At 41.6% G+C, this 24,751-nt stretch overlaps 1 protein-coding gene across 2 annotated transcripts in view; it reads right to left on the reverse strand.

Annotated features, from left to right (window-relative positions):
* Nucleotides 1–2,035: 2,035 nt before the first annotated feature.
* The window catches only part of LAMP2 (lysosomal associated membrane protein 2), a 33,546-nt gene continuing 10,830 nt past the window's right edge, over nt 2,036–24,751 (reverse strand). Inside the window, exons 3-9 of one of the 2 annotated variants that reach the window (XM_002922544.4) lie at nt 24,379–24,598; nt 20,476–20,634; nt 19,354–19,541; nt 18,285–18,407; nt 13,431–13,494; nt 12,751–12,915; nt 2,036–3,489 (exon numbers count right to left, since the gene is read on the reverse strand). In XM_002922544.4, the coding sequence (XP_002922590.1) occupies nt 3,350–3,489; nt 12,751–12,915; nt 13,431–13,494; nt 18,285–18,407; nt 19,354–19,541; nt 20,476–20,634; nt 24,379–24,598 (1,059 nt within the window). In that variant the 3' untranslated portion in view covers nt 2,036–3,349. Of the gene's footprint in view, nt 3,490–7,567; nt 10,087–12,750; nt 12,916–13,430; nt 13,495–18,284; nt 18,408–19,353; nt 19,542–20,475; nt 20,635–24,378; nt 24,599–24,751 lie in introns of those variants that run through there. The other variant, XM_011229098.3, reaches the window with a different exon arrangement.

Genomic DNA, 24,751 nt, shown 5'->3' on the forward strand with positions numbered 1-24,751 from the left:
GGCAGACGCTTAACCACTGTGCCACCCAGGCGCCCCTCTTTTTTTTTTAACAGAAAAATACTAAACAGATTTAAATAATCCTGATCAGGAGGTGAGGAAAGAAGTCTTATTATGAACCAAGTTTTATGCTTGCACCAATGAAAAGGAATTCATTATGTTCTTGAATTTATTTCCCCGAGCAAGTTAAATTCTCTAACAGCTTTGATTTTGTAAATACCATCAACCAAAGTAGCAAAATACAAGTAGCTGCACATATAAAATTATTCTTCAGTAGAAATGCTTTCATAATTGAATCCAGAGGCTCAAAGTCATTATTTACTAAAAAAACATACTGTAAGCCACAATTTTTCTTCCAATTACACTTTAACAAAGGAAGAAAAATAGAAAAAAAAAAGAAATTGGTCCTAGTACATTTTTTTCTTAAATAAGTGCTACTCATGCCCAAGTTAGTTAGCAATTCACTGAGGTTAGTCTGCATACTTAAACAATCGATAGCACAGCATTTCCTGGCATCTAACCAATGGAAACGTTAACTTCTGATGGCAAAAAAAAAAAAAAAAGCACTAGGTTTAATTGATTACACAGACTGATAACCAGTACGACTTTTCCTTCTTCCAATCATATAGGAGATAAAGACAACAATTATAAGGAAGCCCAAGGCCACACCCACTGCAACGGGAATAAGAAAGTTGAGGTCAGAGTCAGCAGAACATTCTTCAGCTGTTAGAAAAGAACAGACAGAGAGCAAGGAAATTAGTAAGGAAGGCAATTAGGCAGAGACGAGCCAACAAGAAACAAGCATTTTGAAAGCGAACATAGATTAGTCTTTAATAGCATTACCTGTATGTCCCTATTTTCTGGATATCCACCCAAGTATTTCTAAGGAAACGATCCTCCGGTATCTCCCATTATTACTTCATCTCAAATCACACCTAATTTCCTCAGTACAAAAAGCATAAGGTAAGGGACGAACAAGAAAAGATTTGTGCTCAACTAATATGGGAAGATTTTATGTTTAATTGCCTAACGGCACCGAGTAAAAGAGCAATCGTCTACACTTAACACCCCGCCCACGTTTTCCCACTCCCTTTCTCCCTTATCACAACTACCATCAACATGGAAATAATTCTGTATCAGTAATAAAATTTAAGCTAAAAAGGACTTAAGATCAAGAAAATGCAGTATAATTTTCCCCACACACAGGCATTAGGTAGTTGTCAGGTTACACGTGATTATTTGTAGCTAAGCAGTGGCCGAGAACAACGGAATCCCATGCATCGTAGTCCACTCCTGGACTACCAGGAAGGCAGTCTGTAGGGAGATTTTGAGCTTCGGACTCAGAACCCACTTTGAATCTTGACTACTTCCGTAACTAGCTGAAGGACCTGGGTCAAGGTATTTACACCGGGCCTCATGTTCCTCATCTGTAAAAGGGGGATATTCATGCCTGTACTTCAGGTATTTGAGGATTAAACACAATTCTACTTCTAAAGCATCTGATACACATTAGGTGGTCAACACGTGTTCATTCCCTTCTCCTTTCCTGCCACGTCTGTGATCCCATCCAAAGGTTAGGTTTTGAAGTAGCAAATAGAGATCAAAAGCCAATATTCAGTACTTTCAAAAAATACCTAAAGCTGACATCATGTGTTACTGAAAGTACAGAATCTCAAAGTGCCCCCTTCTGAGCTCATAATTTCATGTTTAAACTAATTATACTAGTTAGTGACTAGATTTCCTTGGGACAACTGTTACCGAAATGCTAATAATGGTATTGCTGCCTACTGGATATGTAACCTCAGTGAAGTCACTCCCTTTTCTGTGAAATTATAGGGTTAGAGTCAATAATCTTTAATGTCCTTTCCCATATAAGCCTAACGTGATTAACAAGATGTGATATTTGGTGTGATTTATGATTGGGTGATAACTTGCACTTTTTCCTCTAATTTTATCTTTTGTTCCCCTTGCATTTTTGTCATTCATTAAAAACACAACACAAAACAAAACAAAATCAATTGCTAAGGTTCCGAGTACATGCATTTCAGTAATGACTGTAGCCTTTATTGGAAGGATTCAGCATATTTCACTGAAAGCCTTCAGAGACAGACAGATAGCTGGGTACCAAGATACTGTCATCAGTGAGTTACAAAAATTCTGAACAAGCCAATATATACACAGAATGAATTAATAAAATAATCACTTCAATATGAACATCTGCTCCAGTCCATTGATTAAGCTTCCTTCTTATTTGTCTATACATTCAGTATCTGTGCTGCACTTATGACAAGGAGTATGCTTCAACAGGGGCTGATTATCTAGCTCATTTTCATGCCAACAGCTTCTCTCTACCCCCATTCATGCTCTGCCCCATGGGGGCCTTCTTGAGGAAGCAAGAGCCTAGCTGCTATGCTTCACTGCCTCCCTTCTGAGATTGCTGGTAGCTTACATTTCATAAGTACCAGTCTGATGACAACACTAAATAGATTTTAATGCTCTAGAGATCAACAAGATGAGGTAGAGAAACACAACACAATCTGTCCTAATTAGTTCATAGAATATTTCTATCTTTCAATGCTAATCAGGCATCCAAAGAAGAGAAAAACACACGAAAAAAAAAGGCAAGTGGTTAAATATGCTTGAATCTTCGCAGTCTCTATCGCTGAAAAAGAATTTTTCGAAAACTCTAATTCTGAAGCCAGTTTAAGTTCTGTTGTGGCCTCTTGGGCTGTTTTTTACCTAGGGAAAAATCACAAGCCTGACATACTGACTTCATCCTCAAATCAAACTCAGAGAAAACAGCAAAAGTCACATAACCTAAAAAATGTTGATGGTTCTGAGGACATTTCAACTGAAAACCAAGTTTGAGTGTATCTGATGGGTGTTTATGTCACATCGATATTTATTTAATGAACTATATGCAAAAGTACTGTGATGAGCTTAAACCCGGATAGTTCTTATACATTAAAACAGAACACTGGTAGTGAAACAATATTTATTAATTCCATTAAAAGACAACTACATATTTTATTTTTATAATGGCCATGTTATAAGTTTAATTAAGGCATCTTAGGTTAGGATCAAAATTTGGCCGAGGCCTCTTAGGATAGACCTTAACGCGCTGCACACCAATGTGTTTTTAACCAGTTTGTCTTCAGGACCAATGAATACAGTATTTAATTTTCAGTTGAGAAAAGAGAACAGTTTTTATTCATAGAGACTTAAAGTGCTGGGACTGATTTAAGAATTAAAGTTTCAACATATCAATCTTAAAGAGCAACGTGTTTCAAAATGGAGAGGCAAGAAAATCTCATGTGCGTGTATTTTTATATCATCAATGAGACTGCAGGTTCTAAAATTGCTCATATCCAGCGTTATGGCGCTTGAGACCAATAAAGTAAGCCAGCAACACTAGAATAAGTACTCCTGCCAAGGCTGCTCCCACCGCAATGGGCACAAGGAAGTTGTCGTCATCTGCACTGCAGTCTTGAGCTAGACGTGGAGAAAGGACAATTGAGAACAGAAACAATGACACAATTTCAAAGCCGCAAATGTTAACACACATCTTTGCCTCTGACACCAGGTCACCAGGCATTGGCATTCCTTACCAGCAAATGAGAGATTCCACAAAAGTGATCCTCCAAGGAACCAAATCATACCGTTTTAGGTACCCTCACCCCCCCACCCCTGCAAAATACAGTCATTTTGGATGAAAGACAGATTATCAACCGATCACCTACTTCCCAGATTTCTTAAACAGAAGATAATGGATAAATATAATAAATCTTTCCTTGATCAGGCTGTGGGCTTTCAGGGGCAAACTGTTCATGGCACAGTGCCCCGGAACACTGCTGCTTGTGAAATATTAGTGAAATGAACTGAACGGACGACGACACAAAGCAGACATACGAACCCCACGCAAGGCACTCTGGGGTCCTTCAGTGGAAAAGAGAGAGAAGCTGGCCCTGATGGCATGACTGTGTGTGTCTAGTGTGAGTCAGACAAGAAAACCAGTGGTTATAATTTTGAAAGGTGCTGTCATAGGGGCAGGCAACGCGCAAAGCGTCACGAAGTGTTTCAGAGACACACTCAACTCAGCCTTGTTACACAAGACATACTTGGAAAGAGGTGACACTGGAGCCGAGTCGTTAAGGATGAGCAGGAATTAACCATGCAGGCCATGGGGGAAGGGCATTCCAGGTACAGGAAACAGCACAGACAAAACTACCCGGAGGGCAACGGAACCCAGCACTTCGGGGGAAATGCAGGCGGGCTGGCAGAGCTGGGGGGGATCGAGAGGTACTCGGGGCTGGAAGAGAGGCAGGACAAGGGTACCAGGACCAGCTCACAGAGGCACTGTAGGCTCTAGGCACTTCCACCTTACACTGATGGAAGGAGGAAGAGCACGGTGGGATTTCAGGCAGGATATTTGTAGAAGCCACGCCAACCGGAGGAGACTGGAAGTAAGGAGGTACCTCTATTGCTAGAGGCCAGAGGACCAGTAATATGGTCCTGACCTGGGTGAATGAAGCGCAGATGCAGAAAGGGACAGACTAGAGAGCCAACTAGAAGGCAGAACTGGCCAGATGGATACTGGGGGCGTGATAGGAGGTAATAAAATGGCTTCCAATTCCCCACTTGAGTGATTATGTAGATACTGGTGCCATTCACCCTGATAGGGAATACAGGAGGGAGAATGTATGCATTCCGTTTTGTTTGTAGTTGTGGGGGAGGGAGGGGCGGGGAGGGATATGCAGAAGAGGGAGATGTTCAGTTTTGGATCTTCTGGGTTTCAGATGCCTGTGTCCCTCCTAACCAGGTGGCTGATGAACCTAAGTGGTCATAAAAACCAGGGACACGTTTGTTTCTCAGCAAGGGCAAACAGAATCTGAAAAGGATCAGAGACAACCCTTGGGAACACTCATATCTGAGGAACAAAGGAGCAAGACAAAGAAAAGGCAAGTAGACAACCGTGCCACAGAAGCCACGGAAGGAAACGGTTTCCATTAGCATGGGAGAGGGGTGAGAACTATTAGAGAAGCCTGTTGGCTGTGAGGCAATTCACTGCAGGTTTAGGAGCAAATGGAAAGTGATCGGTTAGGAGATCAAGAACTTGGGATGGGGAACATCCGGGGGTCATCCCGAGAAGTTCAGAAGAAGAGAGGGCACGAGGGAGGGAGTCAGAAGGCGAATAGCGGCAAGGAAGGGTATCTTCAGGTGGAAGAGACTTAAATGTGTTTGTAGAATGAGGGCCAGAGCCACGGAACGATGGACTGAAGCCAACGGTGTGAGGTCTCCCGGGAGGTAGGTGACATGGGATTCCAGAAGCCCGGACCAGGAGAAGCAAAGCCAGGGAGAACAGAGCAGAGGAAGGGATGGTGCCTGCAGATGGAGGTCCATCTGCAGAAGGCAGGCAGCTGGGATGGCAGCTGGGATGCTGAACTACATTTCTGTGTGCTAGGCTTTTGCTAGCCTCTGGGGCAATAACTGGGAAAAAGATGCAATCCTGGAGTTTATGGACTTTATGGTATTGGCTTTGACTGCCAGCTCAATGAGCTTTTTTACTTGCTTCTTGGTTCCGTTAGAAATCCATATAGCTGAGATTGCCACGTGTGACTTGGGAATACTTGGTGTTGAGAGTACCCAGTTAGCTGACTCCTCCCCTTCAATTTCCCAAATTACCACCCAGCACATAAACTATCAGGTGACACGAACCATAAAGTATTATGCCTTGGATTTAATATAACTTGGTTTATTCATTAGTAGATTAATTTCTTATTCTGGCAACGGATTCACAGTCCTCTCTCCCAAATTGGGTATTTGACCTAGTACTGAAATGACTTTCATAAATACTGCCAATAAGGCTTTCATGTAAGACAAATATTCCCAGAGTAGATCAAAAAGGCAATTCCACTAATACAAAGATCTTTCTAGATGCTGTCACTTACTTAAAATGCTCTCAATTAGTATGTGAAGTATTAATTTATAATAACTATTGATTTTATGAATTCAACCTTTAAAAATTCTTTAGGTAATGGAAAGACATTTTGGAAAACAGTAATTTTAATAGGATTACATCCTGAAGAAAAGAAAATCTCATTCTGTAATCATTTCTACCTGATTTATTTGCATAATGTACACTGGAAACCATATTGAAAATATCTGGGGGGGGAAGGAACAGTGTGTATGTGGAAGAACTTAATGATTACAGAAGCAGTGAAGATTTTTAAAGATAAAAAGTTTCGTGGCCACTGAAATGTCAATGTAAAGTTTCACGTAGATCAAAAATACTGTTAATCCTCATGTTTCTGTTAGCTCAGAAATTTTTCAGATGCAATTTTTAGTGTGAGTTGGAAAGTCGAAATATAGATTTGTAATAAAATATAAAACTCATCTTAAATACCAATTGTGTCAAAATCCCTCTTTGGAAGAATCAGCATTAAGAATCATATTCTTATGTGACACCCTATTATATACCTTTTAGATCTACAAACTGTTTGAAGTATATCACATGAACCTGAAGATACTTGAAGCTACTCAGTATTACCCAAACATGTCTCTACCAGTTTCAAAAACAAGATACGGTAATTACTGATGCAGAAAGTTACCAGAGTAGAAGAGATGGGTGCGAGAGAGACAGATGAGCCCAAGACAATGTAATCTTATAAATATCTGAGTCTTACAAGAATTCCTCCTGAAATGTGCAAAAACTTCAAACGGTGTATTTTACACTGTGTATAAAGCATGTCCTTGATTATAACTAGTAGCTTCTTACCAGATTCCTTCTAAAAATACTCACATTTTTGAAATGGAAACTATCACTCACAGAAATTAAGAGGAACAGGATTTTAAAGCCCTCGGCCCTCAGACGGAGAAACTGAGACCCCAGAAGTTAAGTGGCTTGGCCAAAGTCACATGGCAGCTAGTCTCAAGAGTTGGGAGTTGTGATGATTAACTGGCAGTCACTAGCTTAACGTGGGGTAATCCAGACGAAAGTTACTAGCAAGGTTGCCAAGTTTTTGTGTGTGCGAAGCTATGGGAAAATTGGAAGGTTAGAGTATTTTAGGATGATCTGAGAGAGTGACTGCACACAATAGCTATGTATACACACATACGTACCAGCCTCAACTCAGAGGGGTCGACAAAAGTGAACAAAGAGATACTCAAGCTTTTCCTATGAAATGCATATTCCAGATCACTGGTTCCCTGATTGGCTCCATACCAGATCCCACTGGGGAGCTTATTCACGCACACGTGCACACACACGCAGGCACATGCGTGCACGCACACAGGCCCAGACCTGCTAAGTGAAATCCTCTAGGAACGGAGCCTGGCATGTGAATTTTTCTAACAAGCTTCCCAGGTGATTATTCTGTCGCCAGCCCAGCATCAGTACAGACCTATCTATGTATGGGACCACTCTTCCAGATGGTAATACACAGAATATTCTAGAAATAATTTAGTTCCACTTCTAAGCTTTTCAAAAGTTCTCCCTTTGGGAAGAAATTGTCATTATGTAGCATACAGAATTTTTACTTTAACCAACAGGAAAAAATGTGAGCAAATTTCCTTAAGAAATAAAAGAATCTTTATTGTTTGTTTTAGAAGCAATATGTTGAGCAAATGGACAGGCAAATATCTAAAGAGCAACACCATACATCGACTAGTGGTTTAAACATTTGAGGAAAAAAAAAACATGAGAAGTATTTACATGGACCAGTTTCTTTATACAAATAATAAAACATGAAAAACACCCAGAACCAAATAGCAATGTTAGACCATCAAGGTGTAAACCCAGTAAAATGAACAAAACTATAAACGCTACAAAGAACATGTGGCTACAGGAAATAATAGTGTATATAAACTGGCCCATGTAAAATACAAAAATATTCAATGGAGTCAGATTTTCTACAAAACAGTGCTAATTAGAGGTATTTTAATATGAATCCGGTATATAATCTAAGTGTAAAAACTTTTAGAAACGTTAACAGCATTAAGTTAGTGCCGCCCACTTGTGCTTCCAATTTTCATTTTCAAAAAAAAAAAAAAAAAGCTGCTTTGTTTCAACTCATGAGAACTAACGTCCATTTTCTTATAAGCATTATCCATTCATGTAAGGTTAACAATCCTACGCTAGAACATTATTTAAGTAAAAAATAAGTTTTAAAAATCAGGTTTATATTTAGTCTTCAAAAAGTGCCTTAAGCTGGCAATGCAGCTCAATGTAGCTCTAAGGGAAGGGCTGGTCAGGAATCGGATTTTGAGCCAGTAAGAATTTCAGGCTACTGTAAGCAGAGAGCAAATTTCAGTGGGAGAAAATATTTACCACTCCAATAGAACTCGAAAGATACTTAAGAGACACACACATGCTAACATGCGACTGCCTGTGTGTGTGAGGTGTGTAGAGCTAGACTACCCAATTAAATCAACATCAGTAATAGTCTGGAACCCAGATGTCCCATTCTCTAGTGACAATGGGGGCACATATTCTCCCACCCCCAAAACACAAAAACCTTCCATATGCAGCTGCATATTAACAACTCTTTAATATTTACTCAGCCATTCCAATACCAAAAAAAAAAAGAGAGAGAGAGAGAGAGAGAGAGAGAGAGCTCCTGGAAGCAGCAAGAAATACTTGATGTGTTAACTATCAAGCTGAAATGTTTTGCTTTCTCCTATAAACATTAGGTGCTGCACGGTAAATGGACAATTGGTGCATTTCCCCAGAGCACAAAACCGAACACAAAGTACATGAATTAATAATGATTCTACCATAATGAACAACAATAACGTTAAGTTTTGATTAGCACAGAACCATTTGAATGTGAAAGCCAAATTAGTAAGTGTTGTAAATATCAATGCAAGCTGGAAACAAAGAACCTTTTAATGGACTAAGAGAAGACCAAGACTTTTGGGTTAGGTGCAAGTTGAGTAGATGCGCTTCTTTATCTGGGTTTAGGACATTCTGGCATTTCTTCTTAAAGAAAGAGAAAAGGAAAGGAGAGAAAAGGAAGAGAAAGGAAAGGAAAGAAAAAGAAAGAAAAAGAAAAAAAACACAAGAAAAGAATATAACACACTACCGCCAACAAGGATACTGCAAAGCTAAAGAGAAAGAAACTACATTCATTCTAGCAGTGTACATGGAGGCCAATTTACAGGTACAAACGACTAATGCCTCATATTGGCATGGCCTAGCAATTATCTCTAAACCGCCTAGAAAATGGATTGAAATGCCCAGTTGGAATAGTCTTGTGTCTTGCCATTTTAAAGACTGAAAAATCCAGTTTTTTTAAAAGGATTAAACAAGATTAACACCTATTCCAAAATGTATACAGCTTTTATACCTTTCGTCATTACAGCCACGTTAAATACAAGAATATTCAAAAGGCATTAGAAAAGCATTCATTGCTAAGAACATAATACTAGACTCTGTTCAAATCTACCGGCATCTCTCTCATAGGTCAAATATGCAGCAATGCCAAAGTAGCTAAGTTAACCTGCAAACAAAATCACAAAAAAAACACCAAAGGAGCAAGTACAAATCCACTGTAGGGTACAGTCTCAATTTTGACTACATGCAGGAAAAAAACCTCTTTTTGAAAACTGTTTTTCCTAAACTGTATATTTCTAGTCAGAATACATAAAGTGAAAACACTGAAATACTAATTCAAGATAACAGAAATAGAACCAATGATCCAGGTGATTTTACACATGCTTTTTGCCGTAGAAATAACAGTTTTAAATTCCATGGTTGGGGAAACCAAAATCATGTGACTAATTTGTAGTTTATAGTTTTTAGGGTGTTTTTATTTATTAAGTTTGAAATCCCCCACACCATCCATTCTAAAATCAGAACTGCAACTAGATATACCTGAAATTGAACAGTATTGCATGTTGGAACTTGTACTTGCTTTATTATTTTGTAACAGAGATCACATATCGATTAGTATTACAGAGTCTGATATCCGGCATAGCTTTTTCTTCTGCCAATTAGGTAAGCAATCACTATAACGATAATCAAGCCTGAAAGACCAGCACCAACTATAATTGGTATTAGAATGGTGTCATCATCCAGCGAACACTCCTGGGCTGTAGGTGAGAAAAAGTGTGTAACAAATAGTGAGTATAATCAAAAATGAATGTCCAAAAGTAAAAGATGTTGATTCAAAAGTCAGAAATGCTCTTACAAAATCAACTTTAAGTAATTAAGACAGGTATATTTTAATGATAAAGCTACAGAAAATTATAGATTGTTCTAGAATTAAAATCCTAAAACTTTTCTTTTGTGTATGTATATTTGTATGTATGAATACATACATACTCATTTGTATCTATGAGTAAACACACACATATGTGTATGTGTTTCATATTCCAAGTCCTTTCCAAAATAGAGGAGTGAAGAGGGGCACCTGGGTGGGGCTCAGTTGGTTAAGTATCTAACTCCTGGTTTTGGCTCGGGTTATGATCTCAGGATCCTGAGATAGAGCCCTGCATCGGGCTCCATGCTCAGCAGAGTCTGCTTGAGATTCTCTCCCTCTCCCTCCACTCCACCCCCAGCTTACGTGCACGCACTCGTAAATAAATAAATAGATAAACAGAAAGATATAGATAGATAAATAAAATCTTTTTTTAAAAAAAAGACCGAGACCGAGATAGCGACAGAGAGCGATAGCGACAGAGAGCACGAGCTGAGGAGAGGGAGAAGCAGGCTCCGAGCTGCACAGGGAGCCCAATCTGGGGCTCAATCCCAGGATCGTGACCTGAGCTGAAGGCAGATACTTAACCGACTGAGCCACCTAGGTGCCCCAATAAATAAATAAATATTTTTTTTTTTTAAAAAAGAAAAGAAATGAAGAGAGCTAATTCTAACCCATCTCTACATAGCCGGATCAGCCTCTTAGTGCTAAAGTGATGTCTTTTGGAAACTGAGAACAGATCAGAAACATTTAATCATAGGTTTAGAACCATGCTGGCTCTGGAATCTTTCAGAGCAGAGAGCAAACTATAGCCTGGAGGCCAAATCTGGCCCAAGAGCTAAAAATGACTTTTCCACATTTTTAAATGGCCAAAAACCCCCCAAAAAAACAAAAGAAGAAATTTTGTGACACATGAGCATTACATGAAATTCAAACCTCCGTATCCATAAATAAAGTTCTATTGGAACCCAGCCACACTCATTTATTGATTGCCTGTGGCTTTTTTCGTGCTACGACAGGAGAGCTGAATAGTGGTGACAGAGCCCATGTGGTCTCCAAACCCAAAACACTGACTGTCCGTGCCTGACAAACAAACTGCACAGCCCCCGACCTAGAGCATATGATCTTCGTGGCTACAGAAGTCAAGAAACTTTCTATTTCCAGAGAGTGGTCTGATCCAGTAAAATCCACTCAACGTCTTTGACCTGACCGCAAGTCTACTTCCTCCTCCCGCATAGTCAAGTCTTAGCAGTGTGTTGTATCTACAGGTACCCAAGGTCATGAACAGATTACATGCTCATTACCAGTATTAAATATTACACATTCCTTTAGGCACCATTTTTAATTCGACATATATAAAAACCGAAGTTTCAAATTCGAGATAAATAATGCAGCTCATCGCGATTACAGCTGACTAGATAAACAGACTCAAGCTGGTATCACGCTGCAAAGGATTTTCAATTCTAATCACAAATCTGGACCTAAAACTAGGGTAATGGACGGGAGCTAGATAAAGACTCAAAAATAAAACTATGAAAGGATCAGAGTAATTGTACATAAACAAAACTGACAAAAGGGAAAAAGAATTCTTGAGAAAAATTTCTAAGTGTGATTAACCTCTCTAGTCACGAGAATGGTAGGGGGAAGGTCCCAACTTATTCTGGCCTAACCAAGTCAGGCTGGCGATCCAGCGCCACCGTGAAGATCCCGGCGGCTCACGGCGTGCTCGCTTTTAAACGCAGCTGCCACATTTCCTTCTAAACGACAGCATTAGTCGTTAAAAAGGATGTGCATGGTTTGAATAGCTCTGCTCGGCAGAGCTGTGATCCACAAACCCCCAATTTTAAGTCATCAGTTTAAAAGGACAAGTCAATTAAGGAAATTTATGGACTTTTTTGGGCCTACGTGCGTATTTTAATCTTGTAATGCCAAATGCACCTTTCAGATTTGTAGAAACACACTGCCATGAGCCCTCCACAAAAAGTTTCCTTAAAAATCTGATAAATACCATCACGAGCCCTCAGCGGATCCTCCGAAAAGCCTCATGCACACTAGCATATGCTTTTAAAACACCCCAGATCACTTCGGCTGGCCAAGACACTGTCCCTGCTATTTGAAGCTTGGCCTAACTGTAATCCTGTCTTAACAAAATAAGACCAAACTGCTTTTATCTGTGTATGAAAATATTTCCAATGAGAAGATGGCCCCCAGAGAACAGATCCCAGATGCTCAAACCTGCCATCCTTCCCACAAACTAAAACCTAGCGGGGAGTGTCTATGCCTTAAATAAAGCTCACTGAAATTTTCCAACGGTTTTAAGAACGTGGTTGCAAATGGGTTTCAGATCCACACACAAAAAATCTACTTTGAGCAAAATGATGGGCCGAACAACGGAGTTCGCAGAACTTGCTCAAGGCTACACGGACTCTCCAACAGTCACAAGAGGTGAATTCGTATTTCTCTATTTCAGTGCTTAAATTTCCATGAGCCAAAGGAAAAGCCAACTATTAGTCAACGTAAGAACATAAATTATTGATAAAACTTGCTCGGTTCTTACCTGTAGAATATTTTCCTTCCATCACATTGAAAGGCTGAACCCTTAGCTCAAAGGTATTTATCTGAAACGCTCCAGACACGGAAACAGTCTGCTCTTTGTTGCACATATAAGAACTTCCCAGGGGGGCATCCCAGTAGCTCAGATTGTTATTTGCGATGCTGAAAGCTTTAAAGAAAACAAACATGTTAGGAACTTTTTTTTTTTAAGTAGGCTCTACACCCAACGTGGGGCTCAAACTCTCAACCTGGAGATCAAGAGTCGCAAGTTCTACCGACTGAGCCAGCCAGGCGCCCCTGTTAGTAACTTCTTATTCTATCAACATAAGAAATGGGACAGTCCTCAGAATTTTTCAGTGAAGTATAGGAGCCTGGGGTACAGGGTCTACCAAAAAAAGCAATTCTTAAGACCACTAGGTTTCCTATCTTTCTATAGATGTTGCTGTGGTCTAAAAATCAGTCACATCCTTAACTATTATCCACCCTATTCGAAAATGAGGGAGACTGAAAAGATAAAACACTATGGTTCTCAATTACTGATGTTTGGTTGTGGTCAAGGTACAATTTTCACATAGATTCTTCTGTTCCATTAAATAGAAGGCACTACTTGGTAACAAAACAACTATGGTTTCTATTCCGTCAGTGTAACCCACTCTCTTCCCCCAAGGCCAATGCTGTGCTTACCAGAGCCATTAACCAAGTACATGCTGACATTCACCTCCTTCAGATAGAATCGGTTTTCATTTTTCTGTTAGAAAAAGAGCTTCCAGTTAATCAACACATCACAACTGTCCACAGGTACAGTTAATATCTACAGACGAAAAGCAATCTAATACTGTTATCCAGAAGATAAAACCATGGATTAGACCCGGACCAACAGAATAAACTGCAGCTAAGTAAGATGTGACAGAATCCTTTTTTCTTCTGCGTTTTGTTTCCAATTTTTGGACCAAGGGCATAGTCACGTGGTTCCTTGACACTCAACCATTCATTCCCTCATTTTACTCCTCCTGTCACTTGCTGAGCCCTTGCCTTCTCTAGCCTGGATCATGACAGTCTCTCTCTCTCTCTTTTTTAAAGATTTTATTTATTTATTTGACAGAGAGACAGCCAGCCAGCGAGAGACGAACACAAGCAGGGGGAGTGGGAGAGGAAGAAGCAGGTCCCAGAGGAGCAGGAGCCCGATGCAGGCTTCGTTCCCAGAACCCTGGGGCCATGCCCTGAGCCGAAGGCAGACACTTAACGACTGAGCCACCCAGGCGCCCCTGGATCATAACAGTCTCTTAGCTGGGCTCCCTCCCTGCCTGGCAGCCTCTCCAGCTGGGAGCTTTCCTTCGCCACTATTATCTTTGTGAAGCATGCATTGATGAGCCAGCCATTCTAATATGTTAGTGCTTAGCACGTACAAGGCAACATATCTCAGGGCTCCAGGGAGCCAGCCCAATGAACCGGGCTTGGATCCTGCCCCCACCGTGTCTGCAATCTGCCAGCGAAGATAAGATAAATACATAAAGAAATAGCCATATTGCAAAAAAGACAGCGATAAATTATAAAAATTAAAAGAAGATAGATGACTTCCAAGTAGGGGAGAAGCAAATCGATACAAGCTTAGGCATGCTCCATTTGAACTGGGCCGAATTCAATTAGGAAATAAGTAGGAAAGGGTATCCGGGAAGGCAAGTGCATGAATAAAGGTAGCCAGAAAATAAGCACCATCACAAGTACGCCAGAATTTGAAAACTTAGTACCAAGCGATATTCTTAAAACTTCACGTGAGGGCACCTGGGTGGCTCAGCCGGCTAAGCGTCTCCCTTTGGCCCAGGTCACCATCCCAGGAACCTGGGATCGAGCCCTGCGTCAGGCTCTCTGCTCAGTGGGTAGTCTGCTTCTCCCTCTCCTTCTGCCTACTTCTCTCTCTCTGTCAAATAAATAAATAAAATCTTTAAAAAATTTTACATGTGAGGTGTCACTGAATAATTGTAACACCCCATTCTGGGATGGGGTGCTCAAAGTATGGCGATGTTAAGTGATTCTCCCCAAGGCCGTAAGGTTAGTGGTCAGTGAGGTGGGATCTGAACCCCGAAAGTCTGGCTGCAGGGCCGACGCGCTGGTTGCTACTGTGCTCTCCTACCTCACGGACCGCAACGTGCACAGGGCAACCTGAGAAGGGAAAGGAGGGGACATAAAGCCGGATATGCAGGTTCAGCTGCATGGCAGGGGGCAGCAGAGGGGGAGAGACTTGAAATAACCTGCCCTGGAACTGAGAGGTTATCTTGTTGGTAAAACAGAACAGCTGAAGCTTTCTGAGGAGGAGCTGTGCTTCGGGAAGATTAAACCAATGCAGAAGAACACCGACGGAGGAGAGGAAGAGGAAGGACTAGTTGGGAGGCTGGGCGGTAAGACGTCATGCAGGCTGGACTCAGGCAGAGGCAGTGGGAAACAAAAACGGAGAGGACAGATGCAGAGAAATGTCAGGAGGAAGCACAAAGAAGGACTTGACCACCTCATTACACCTCTCCTCGCCTGGCATTCAAGGCTCCCCTCAATTTGTCCCAACTACTTTTCCACACCTTTATTTCCCTGAACATGCCACGTGCCCCATTCTCCCAGCTGGTCTTGACTGTGTTCCTTTTTCCAGAAATAACCTGTACTTTTCTGCTTACTCCCCTTATCTCCATTTGTACAAACCTGACCCATCCTTGAAGGCCCAGCTCAAATGTCATCTCTTCCGTTAAACTTTCCTGACTCTCCTCCACCCAGAATTAACCACTGCCTCCTCTTTGTATTTTCTTCTGGTCGCTCACTCATCCCACCTGGAATGCACCTTCCACGGAGCTCTAACTGCCCACAGAATCCGGTTCAAAAGCCTTAGCACAGCATTCAAGGCCTTCCACAAAAATGGTCATTACTTGTGTATTTCTATCTTTACCACTAAACTGTGGGCTTTTTTTTTTAATTTTTATTTATTTATTTGACAGAGAGCATAAGCAGGGGGAGAAGGAGGCAGAAGGAGAAGGCAGCTCCCTGCTGAGCAAGGAGCCAGACCTGGGGCTTGATCCCAGGACCCTGGGATTGTAACCTGAGCCGAAGGCAGATGCCCAACTGACTGAGCCACCCAGGTGCCCCTGGGCTCTCTATTAATACAGGCCTTCTTCTTTGAATCCCACCATGGCATCCTGCACTTGACACACTCGAACTTAATAAATTCTCCTTAGAAGTGACAGGGTTAAAAATGGGCCCCAGTGAAGTCTGGTGATGTTACAGGTGTTTCCTAATTTTTTGAAGTGCCTAGAGCATGGTTAAAATGTCACTATTTAGGTTTTTTATTTTTTTTTATTTTTATTTTTTTTAAAGATTTTATTTATTTATTTGACAGAAATAGAGACAGCCAGCGAGAGAGGGAACACAAGCAGGGGGAGCGGGAGAGGAAGAAGCAGGCTCATAGCAGAGGAGCCTGATGTGGGGCTCGATCTCACAACGCTGGGATCACGCCCTGAGCCGAAGGCAGACGCTTAACCGCTATGCCACCCAGGCGCCCCAAGGTTTTTTATTTTTTAAAAGATTTTATGTATTTATTTGAGAGAGAGCCAAAGATAGCAAGAGACAGCACTAGTGGGGAGGAGAGGGAGAAACAGACTCCCCACTGAGCAGGGAGCCAGATGTGGGGCTCGATCCCAGGATCCTGGGGTCATAACCTGACCCAAAGACAGATGTTTAACCGACTGAGCTACCCAGGTGCCCCAACATGTCACTGTTTTGAACTGCATTTAAAATAATCTGTTGGGGGAACCTGGGTGGCTCAGTCGGTTAAGCAGCTGCCTTCGGGTCAGGTTATGATCCCAGGATCCTGGGATCGAGCCCCACATCACTGGGCTCCCTGCTCAGCGGGGAACTGGCTTCTCCCTCTCCCTCTGCCTGCCGCTCCCCCCTGCTTGTGCTGTCAAATAAATTTAAAAAATGTTTTTAAAAAAATGGTCTGTTGGGCAAATTAAATATTGTAATTATTAAATATTTCCCCAGAAAGGTCAGAAGAAACCATGTTTCTTTTAGGACCCGACCACAGCTAGAAAGAGCAAACTCAATCACTCCAAAGGGAAGGAACCTAAAATATTACTTTCTTCATTCTTACTTATAGTATAATCCCTATGAAATAACTTTAAAAGAGAATATGTCCAGGGAGGCCTGCTCTTACCACATCGAAGAGGATGAGCCTGACCAGATGTTTTTAATACTAATCCTCTGGTCATATGTGTACTGTAACAGAGGAATGATTTCAGTGCTGGTAAAGGGAAGATTTTTATAAACCTTTCTCAAATGTAATTGCCTGATATAATCCTCAATTATTCTGCATATATTCCATAGAGAAAAAAGGCTTTAGACTAAAGATACCAAGTTCGGACTTGAAACAAACACCACATACCTAATTTTTTTAATATATCAGATGTTGAGACTGTTTCCCCATCCCATATATAATAATCTGATTTTAAAGCAGAACTGTTTTTTAATCTACCTATACAATAACTCTTAGTTTCAGAACTGCTGGCAGTTTAACATTTTCCCTCATTGATGGCTGTCCCCTTTCCCATTCCCATTGCTAGAACACGTACACACACACACACCCTCAAAAATTATGGGGGTAATAACTGCTTCTGAGAAGGTAGAAATAAAAGTCCTCAATGATGAATTTATGCTAGCAAGAAGCAGAGCACATATGCTTAACCTGGAATATTCTCTTTAGGGTTCAGCCCTTCATGCAAGCATGAACAACAAAAACCCAAATGCTACCATTATAAACTATCCTGATTTCATGAATTTATGCATGTTAAGTACTTACACAGAGCCTTGTAGATGGCAAGTACTCAATAAAAGTTAACTATTATTACAGTATAGCCCCCAAACCCTAAAATATTAGAGTAAACAAACACGAGTTTTCTTTCTTTTTTTTAAATTTATTTATTTGACAGAGATAGGGACAGCCAGTGAGAGAGGGAACACAAGCAGGGGGAGTGGGAGAGGAAGAAGCAGGCTCATAGTGGAGGAGCCTGATGTGGAACTCGATCCCAGGACCCCGGGATCACGCCCTGGGCCGAAGGCAGACGCTTAACCGCTGTGCCACCCAGGCGCCCCAACAAACACGAGTTTTCTAACCAGTAATAGAGAAACATATTATAGAAATTACTTTTTATCTTTTGTAATACATAATATGTAAATATATAGGCTTTATTATTAAATATTATTAAATATTTCTATATCGGACAGATTAGAGAGGGTTTTTTTTGATGTGGGTTAATTCTTGCTCCTACCCCGAAGTCTATATAATGGCAGAACAGTACCTTTGGTGAACACGAATCTAAGACAATGCAAGACCACTGAGGTGACTCTGAAGGACTAAGAGGGATCAACGGACTCCACGTTATAATTAAGTAGTGCCAAAATGGAAAACAGAGCTAAATCCCTCCCTACGCACACATAGCTACTCAGACTTTCAGATGTGTGTCTAAGAAAACGAACCTCATCTTAGAGAAAGCGGTTACTCACCACAGCAAAGACGAAGTCAAGATACTTGATGTTGCTGCCGTTCAGCCGAAGCAGGGCAGTCTGAGGCTGGCAGCTGCCGGTGAAGTCAGTCGTATTGGGGTTGATGTTAATAACCGAGACAACCTGTAGGGGAAGAAGAGGGACAAAGGTACAGCTTAACCACAGGAGTCCACTGCAAAACCTTATACTCTTAGTAAGCAACTTCGGTGGAGAACAAAAAATCCTTTTGTCTGGATACTTAAGTTTATGGTGTCTTACTTTCAAACAAAGTTGGCCCAGGCCCTCAAGCTATGACTCAGACAACTTAAAAAAAAAAAGAAACGAAAAACAAGAGGGAAGCTTCCTCAGTAATGAGGCAAATGAAAAGACACATTTTTATGGAGCATAAGAGCCATCTGTCTAGCTTATTGAAGTCCAAGACTCTGGAAACGGGATCTGTCCGTCGGCACGCCCCCTGGAGGCTCCGTGGAACACTGCAACCAGAAGGGCCGCCGCGGACTTGAGCGCATCGCTCCCGTCTGAGTCAGCGAGGAGAAACAGCTGCACTTGCCCGTACATCAACCTACACTGCGGTGCAGATACAAATGTGAAGGAGTTCTATTTTAAACAGAGATAAAAACCAACTGTCTGTACTCTGAGCTACTGACGGTAAACAGAATCTAAACCCCAAAGAGTCCCTGAAATGGCTAGGTTTCCCGCTGGCCAAGACAACCCCTTGACAGGGACATTAACTCTTCGTGGTTACAGTAACTCCAAATTCATCAGACCTCAACAAGTCCACATCAAATCTACTTAAAACAGAATCAGTCCAGGGGTGCCTGGGTGGCGGCTCAGGTCATGATGGGGGCGGGCAGGATGGAGCTCCACTTCAGCTCCCTGCTCAGTGGGGAGTCTGCGTCTCCCTCTGATCCTCCCCCTGCTCGCACGCTCTCTCTCTCAAATAAATAAATTTTTAAAAATCTTTAACACAGAACCAGTCTAGTAACACTACTCTTGGGCCAGAGGTAGGATATACCATATTTGAAAGGCCATACGAGAAGAACGCATCAATAGAAACAGAGAACAATACCTTATTGTGTGTGAAGTTCAGCTGCAGCCCCATGGTAGCCAGAAGGCAAGTACCATTGCTGTTATTAACCGAGTAGGATCCCACCTCTGGCTTTTCCCTTGGAGCGGGTGTTGCAGTAGGGGATGGTGCAGTGGTGGGGACGAAAGGCACCACAGTGGTAACAGTTCTATCCTTTTCACACAGAAACTCTAAAGAAACCACCAAAGCACAAAATAAACCAAAGTGGCCCTTTTCTTATTTCATAAGGCGAGGAAAGAGCAAACTATTTCTCACAATAGAAGTCCCAAGGGTTATATCAGGGGAATCAGGCAGAGGTTCCCGAACCGCTGCTTCAGATGCCGACAATCTCTAAGAGTTATGACACACCAGACACATACAAACGCTTTACCGACTTTCCACTTTACCTACCATACACTCATCTCTTTAGACCCTGAAGTCCCCTTATTCCCAAAGAATGTCACCTGCCCCTGATGTGAAAATGAGAGATTTAAGTTTGAAAACATTTCACTCCTGTCCTCTTCTTTCCCACACACACCATTAGAAGGAAGGAGAGTGTTTACCAGAAAAATGTTTAGAAATCATTAAAGGGTTTAAATACAAATGAACCTTTTATTTGTATCACCCCTTCAGCAAATCAGAGGCATGACAACCTCTTCCTAGGAAGTGCTGGTAGGTTTTCGGAGCTGGTGAAGGAGAAATTATGACGTTTCCTTAAGGTCATATATAAGTTACAAAAGCAGTTTATAAAATTCAAGATTCAAACACAAAAATCTCATTCCTAAGCTGCGGTCTTGGATCATCAAATGCTAAAGAGCTGATGATCAAGCTATTTGAGGATTTGCTCAAACAAAGATTAGGTTTGACCAGCTGAAAACACTATAGGCCGAGCATTTGTTAAAACAAAAACAAAAAACAACCACCCCACAACGTGTATATCATCAACTTGAAACTGCAAGTTCCAAAAGAACAAGAACTGTGGTTATTTACAAAAACTTACAGTCCAGTGTAAGCTACGAACACGTCTTAGTACAGAAATGCTTCCAGATAACAACTTCAATGACAGCCAACTGGTACACTCTAATCTTAAATTGGGATCCAAGTATATATACTTGAAGAGCTCACCTTTTGTGCTCACTGTGCCATTCTGGACAAAAGCCTGTACGTGAACATCCCAATAGTGCTGGACGACATCATTCTCCTCTAAAGTTAATAAACTATCGCACCTGAAGATGTTGTTCAAAGGAATTCTGATTCCCACAGACTCACGGACGGTCAAAATTCCTATAAAACAAGATGAACACGAGCTGTTTCCAAGAAGGTAGGAGAAGAGCGATCACGTAATTTACCTGTAGACTTTCTTCTCCTTCTGTCTGCCTGCCTTCCCCCATCCTCAGGTGACACAGGACATGGCAGGTTCAGGCAATGACAAATTCACTGGTGCTGAAACACAGGGAGTAAGAAGAAAGACGTGATGGGGGTGAGGAGGGAAAGCGGAGTGGCAGCTGGCCATGCGATGAAGGAAACTGGAGTTGAGGACAGGTGAGGCTTTATTCTGTTAGCAGTGGAAGGTCAGCTTCCGTTTTTAAAGCTGGAAATAAATCACACACATATAGTTTATTCTAAAGGAGATGGCAAAATTGTAGGAGCTAGGCAGGGGAAAAAACTCTTTAAGGAAGTCATTTAAGAGGGAAAGTAGTTAGGAGGCTGCTGCTCTGGTTGAGGCAAAAGGTGAGGGGGCTGCCTAACTAAATTAAGATGATGAGAAGCGGCAGAAAGACAGCAAAGAGGCCAAGCTGAAAACACAGCTAAGGTCCGGTCAACAGGGCTTCATGACCAAAGGAGGAAGAAAGACAGATTCATCAAGGACTTTAGAGTAAATCCTTCTCTTTGTGCTACTACCCCCAAGTAAGTTACAGTTACTAAAATGAGCTTCTGGAACCTGTTCCTGGATAGCATTTCAAGACTACTTCGTTTTAGGAAATCTTCAGAATGTGAAAGGAGTAAGTTAAAGTCAGTCTGTACGGAGCTTTTATTATCATGCTTATGGTGAGACCTCAAAAGACTGTGATCACAATTCCACCCGGATGGCTTAGTTTCTTTCGGAGAAGCAGCAAGGAAGGAAGGGATACAAGGTCCTTAATTTAACGGGCCGCCTTCGGGGCCTCTCCATCATGTCGTAAGGCAGCCCATTAATGCTGTCTTGGCACCCCCTAATGGCCAAAGGGAAAAAAATGTAAACCAAAGAACTAGAACATTTTTTCCCCAAAACGGTTCCTCACCGTTAACAGAAGTGAAAAGGTATTTGAACTGTCTTATATAGACAGACCTCAAAAACAATCTACAGACATACTGGAGTTCTAGGAAACGATAATTTTTTAAACTATGTGTTATTTATGAACATGTACAGATTAGTCAAATATAAACACACTGATAGGAAGGCTCCACCCCCAAATTCCTGAGAATGGCTGCCTCTTGGGAGGCAGAGAGGAAAACCGCTCTGGGAGTGAGTACAAAGGAAATCTCAAATGTATCCGTAAAGTTTTATTTCTTTAAATAAATAAAAAGATGAGGCAAATATGAAAAAATGGCATTTATAAATTCTGGGTAACGGATACACATAGGTCTATTATATTATTCTCTGGACTTTTCTGTATTTTAATCATGAAAAAATTTTTAAAAGAAAACAGCAGCTTTCAAAGTAGCTTCAGTTATCAGATGCCTAAAAATAAAACACTAAATTATTTCAAAAACAAGTCCGTTTAAGAAAAACATTTTAAATTCCAAACAGTTTCAAATATCTTATTACATAGATGCTAGTAAAAAAAAAAACTGCATCCGCTCCTCATTTAAAATAAAGAGGAGGAGAGTGAGATGTTAATTTTAGAGTCCAGAGTTTTTCCATTCCAATCTGTCAGATCTGTCCTTTTACCGCCACCCCCTTGGTCTAGGCCCTCACTGCATCATCCCTTGGTTACTGTAACAAACAGCCTTCACTTAAGCTGGCATCTCGGCCTGCAGTCTCCTCACTTCCAAATCAATCCTGCAGAACATTCTTTATAAACTACTATCTCTGCTTTTGTTATGTCATTCCCCTGCTTAAAAACCTAAAATGGTTCCCCAGTGTCTACCCCATCAAGCTAAATGCCTTTCCTTGGCTTCCAGGACCCCCTATAATTTAGACCCCTTGCACCCAGCCAACTTGATTTTCCTTCTGCTACACCGGCGGCCTCCATTTTCATCAGGCAGCTCTCTAGCTACTGCTGCACATGCTAAGCTTCCCCCTGCTGGAAATCCTCTGCTCATATTCTCCGCCTGACTCAAACTCCCCCATTAGCCTACTTTCAGCTCAGGTCTTTCTCTACACCAAGATTTCTCACTCCTCCAGCACCCGCCGCCATCTCCTTTCTCTCCGCTCCCAAGCAGACCACTGGTGAGGACACATTCACATCAGGCACTCCTTAACCACAGGCACTCACAGACGGGCTCAGGAAGTGTACGCTATCTGCAAAGTTTGCTCTGTACCCTGAGAGAGACGGTGGACAGGCTTCCCTCATGTCGCCCCCCCACAAACAAAACCCCACGACGACAACAAATCACACTGATTTCAGTGCTTTCTACTTTTGCCATCCAACTTGGAAAAACAATTTTGCTCTGACTCCCCAACTTGTTTTCAAACTCCTTGAATGTGAGGGGCAAATCGTAGACTAGTTCTAAAGGACAATGTAGGGCACAAAGCTAAATATATCAAGTAAACCATAACAGACTTGCTTTGGTTATCCTCTCAAATGAAGAGATTAGGAAAGAGAAAACTAGGATTGATTTCCAAGTCTCCGTCCATGTTACCTCCCCAGTTTTGCATGCACTCATTCACTTCTGGGTCCTGAAAATAGGATCTTTTGCTATCCATACCTCCGAATTAGCCATTCATCCCCAGGGCTGGCAAGTGAAGCCCATGTGCCTGTGTTTCTGGGGTCCGAATGAAATGCTATCTGTGAAAAACGCGAAGCTACTACGGACACCATGTTAACCCAAACCTCAACAGAAGGAAGAGAAAGTATTGTAGCTCTGACAAAATTAAAATCTCCACTATCCGTGCCTTCAAAACATTTAGTACAAAAAAATAAATCTAGTACACATTTCAGTTCTAAGAGTGACAAGAACGCCTTACTTCCAATGCTTTTCTAAGTTTGTTTTGACCTGAGATTGTCTCGAAACAGCAACGAATGTTGACTTCATTCTGCCTTTAATTAATCGTTTACTTTTCAGTCCAAATCCTATCTAAATGGTAAGAAGATCTGAAGATGAAGCATTTCTGCTGATCTCAGGTTACTGAACTCATACAGATCTAAATAGCCATTGGTAAAGGATTTTCTCATTCAACATTTGTTGACTACCCACTGTGGAATAAAATAAATAATAATAGTGAAGTGCACGGAACTCTGTAACTTAACAGACTTTATTTCAAACACCAGCTCACCCACTGACAAGCTGTGTGACCTCCAGGAAAATCATTTAATCTCATCAAGCCTCATTCCCTTTACCTATGAAGCCGAGATAACATCTATTTCCCGGGCTTGCTGTTAGGACTGAGACGCAGCGAGTCACACACTTAGGGCACCCCGTGGTACAAAGTAAAGCACTCAAACGATGACAGCAAATATCACCATGTCGAACACTGCTGTACATGGGGTGACGAGGATACAAAGACATGAACTTTCCATCCTAGTTAGGAAGACAAACACGCATGAAGATGATTTTTTAAATTATTTACATCTGTATTATGAATATAAAGCAAGAGAGGGGTGCCTGCGGGGTGCAGTCGGTTAACTGTCCAGCTCTTGGTTTCAGTTCACATCGTGATCTCAGGGTCATGAGATCGAGCCCCATGTCAGAGCAGGGAGTCTGCTTGGGTTTTTCTTCTCTCTCCCTCTGCCCCTCCCCCCGTGCTCTCTCTCTCTAATAAATAAATAAAATCTTAAAAAAAAGAGCAAGAGAACATAACACAAATCTAATTGGTAAGCTTACCTTTATCTTTAGCATCAGGAAATGTGGTGTTATCACTAATGTTGTAGGAAAACGAGATGTCATCAATTGAGTAAGTATAAGTAGACTCCTCCTTCATAAAATTCACAGTCCAGGAAAAGCCAGATCCAAACTGCATCACTACTTTGGGATTGTTCTGGTCATCCCCACAGATGCTTCCATTGTATGTTGCAGTGCTGAAGTCTGAAATGGTTACAGTTTTCTAAAAGAAAAAGAAGTTCGGGGGTAAGGAGCCAACTGGCAGTGATGGGCACCAAGCATGTGCAGAGGATGCCCCAATTCAGTCTCCGTCACCCCCCCCCAATGGCCAGGCTGCCCACTGCCTGGCCCATTGTGTAAACCAGTCTCAGATTCT

This window comes from Ailuropoda melanoleuca, chromosome X (assembly GCF_002007445.2).
Source record: "Ailuropoda melanoleuca isolate Jingjing chromosome X, ASM200744v2, whole genome shotgun sequence".
Taxonomy (NCBI): Eukaryota; Metazoa; Chordata; class Mammalia; order Carnivora; family Ursidae; genus Ailuropoda; species Ailuropoda melanoleuca.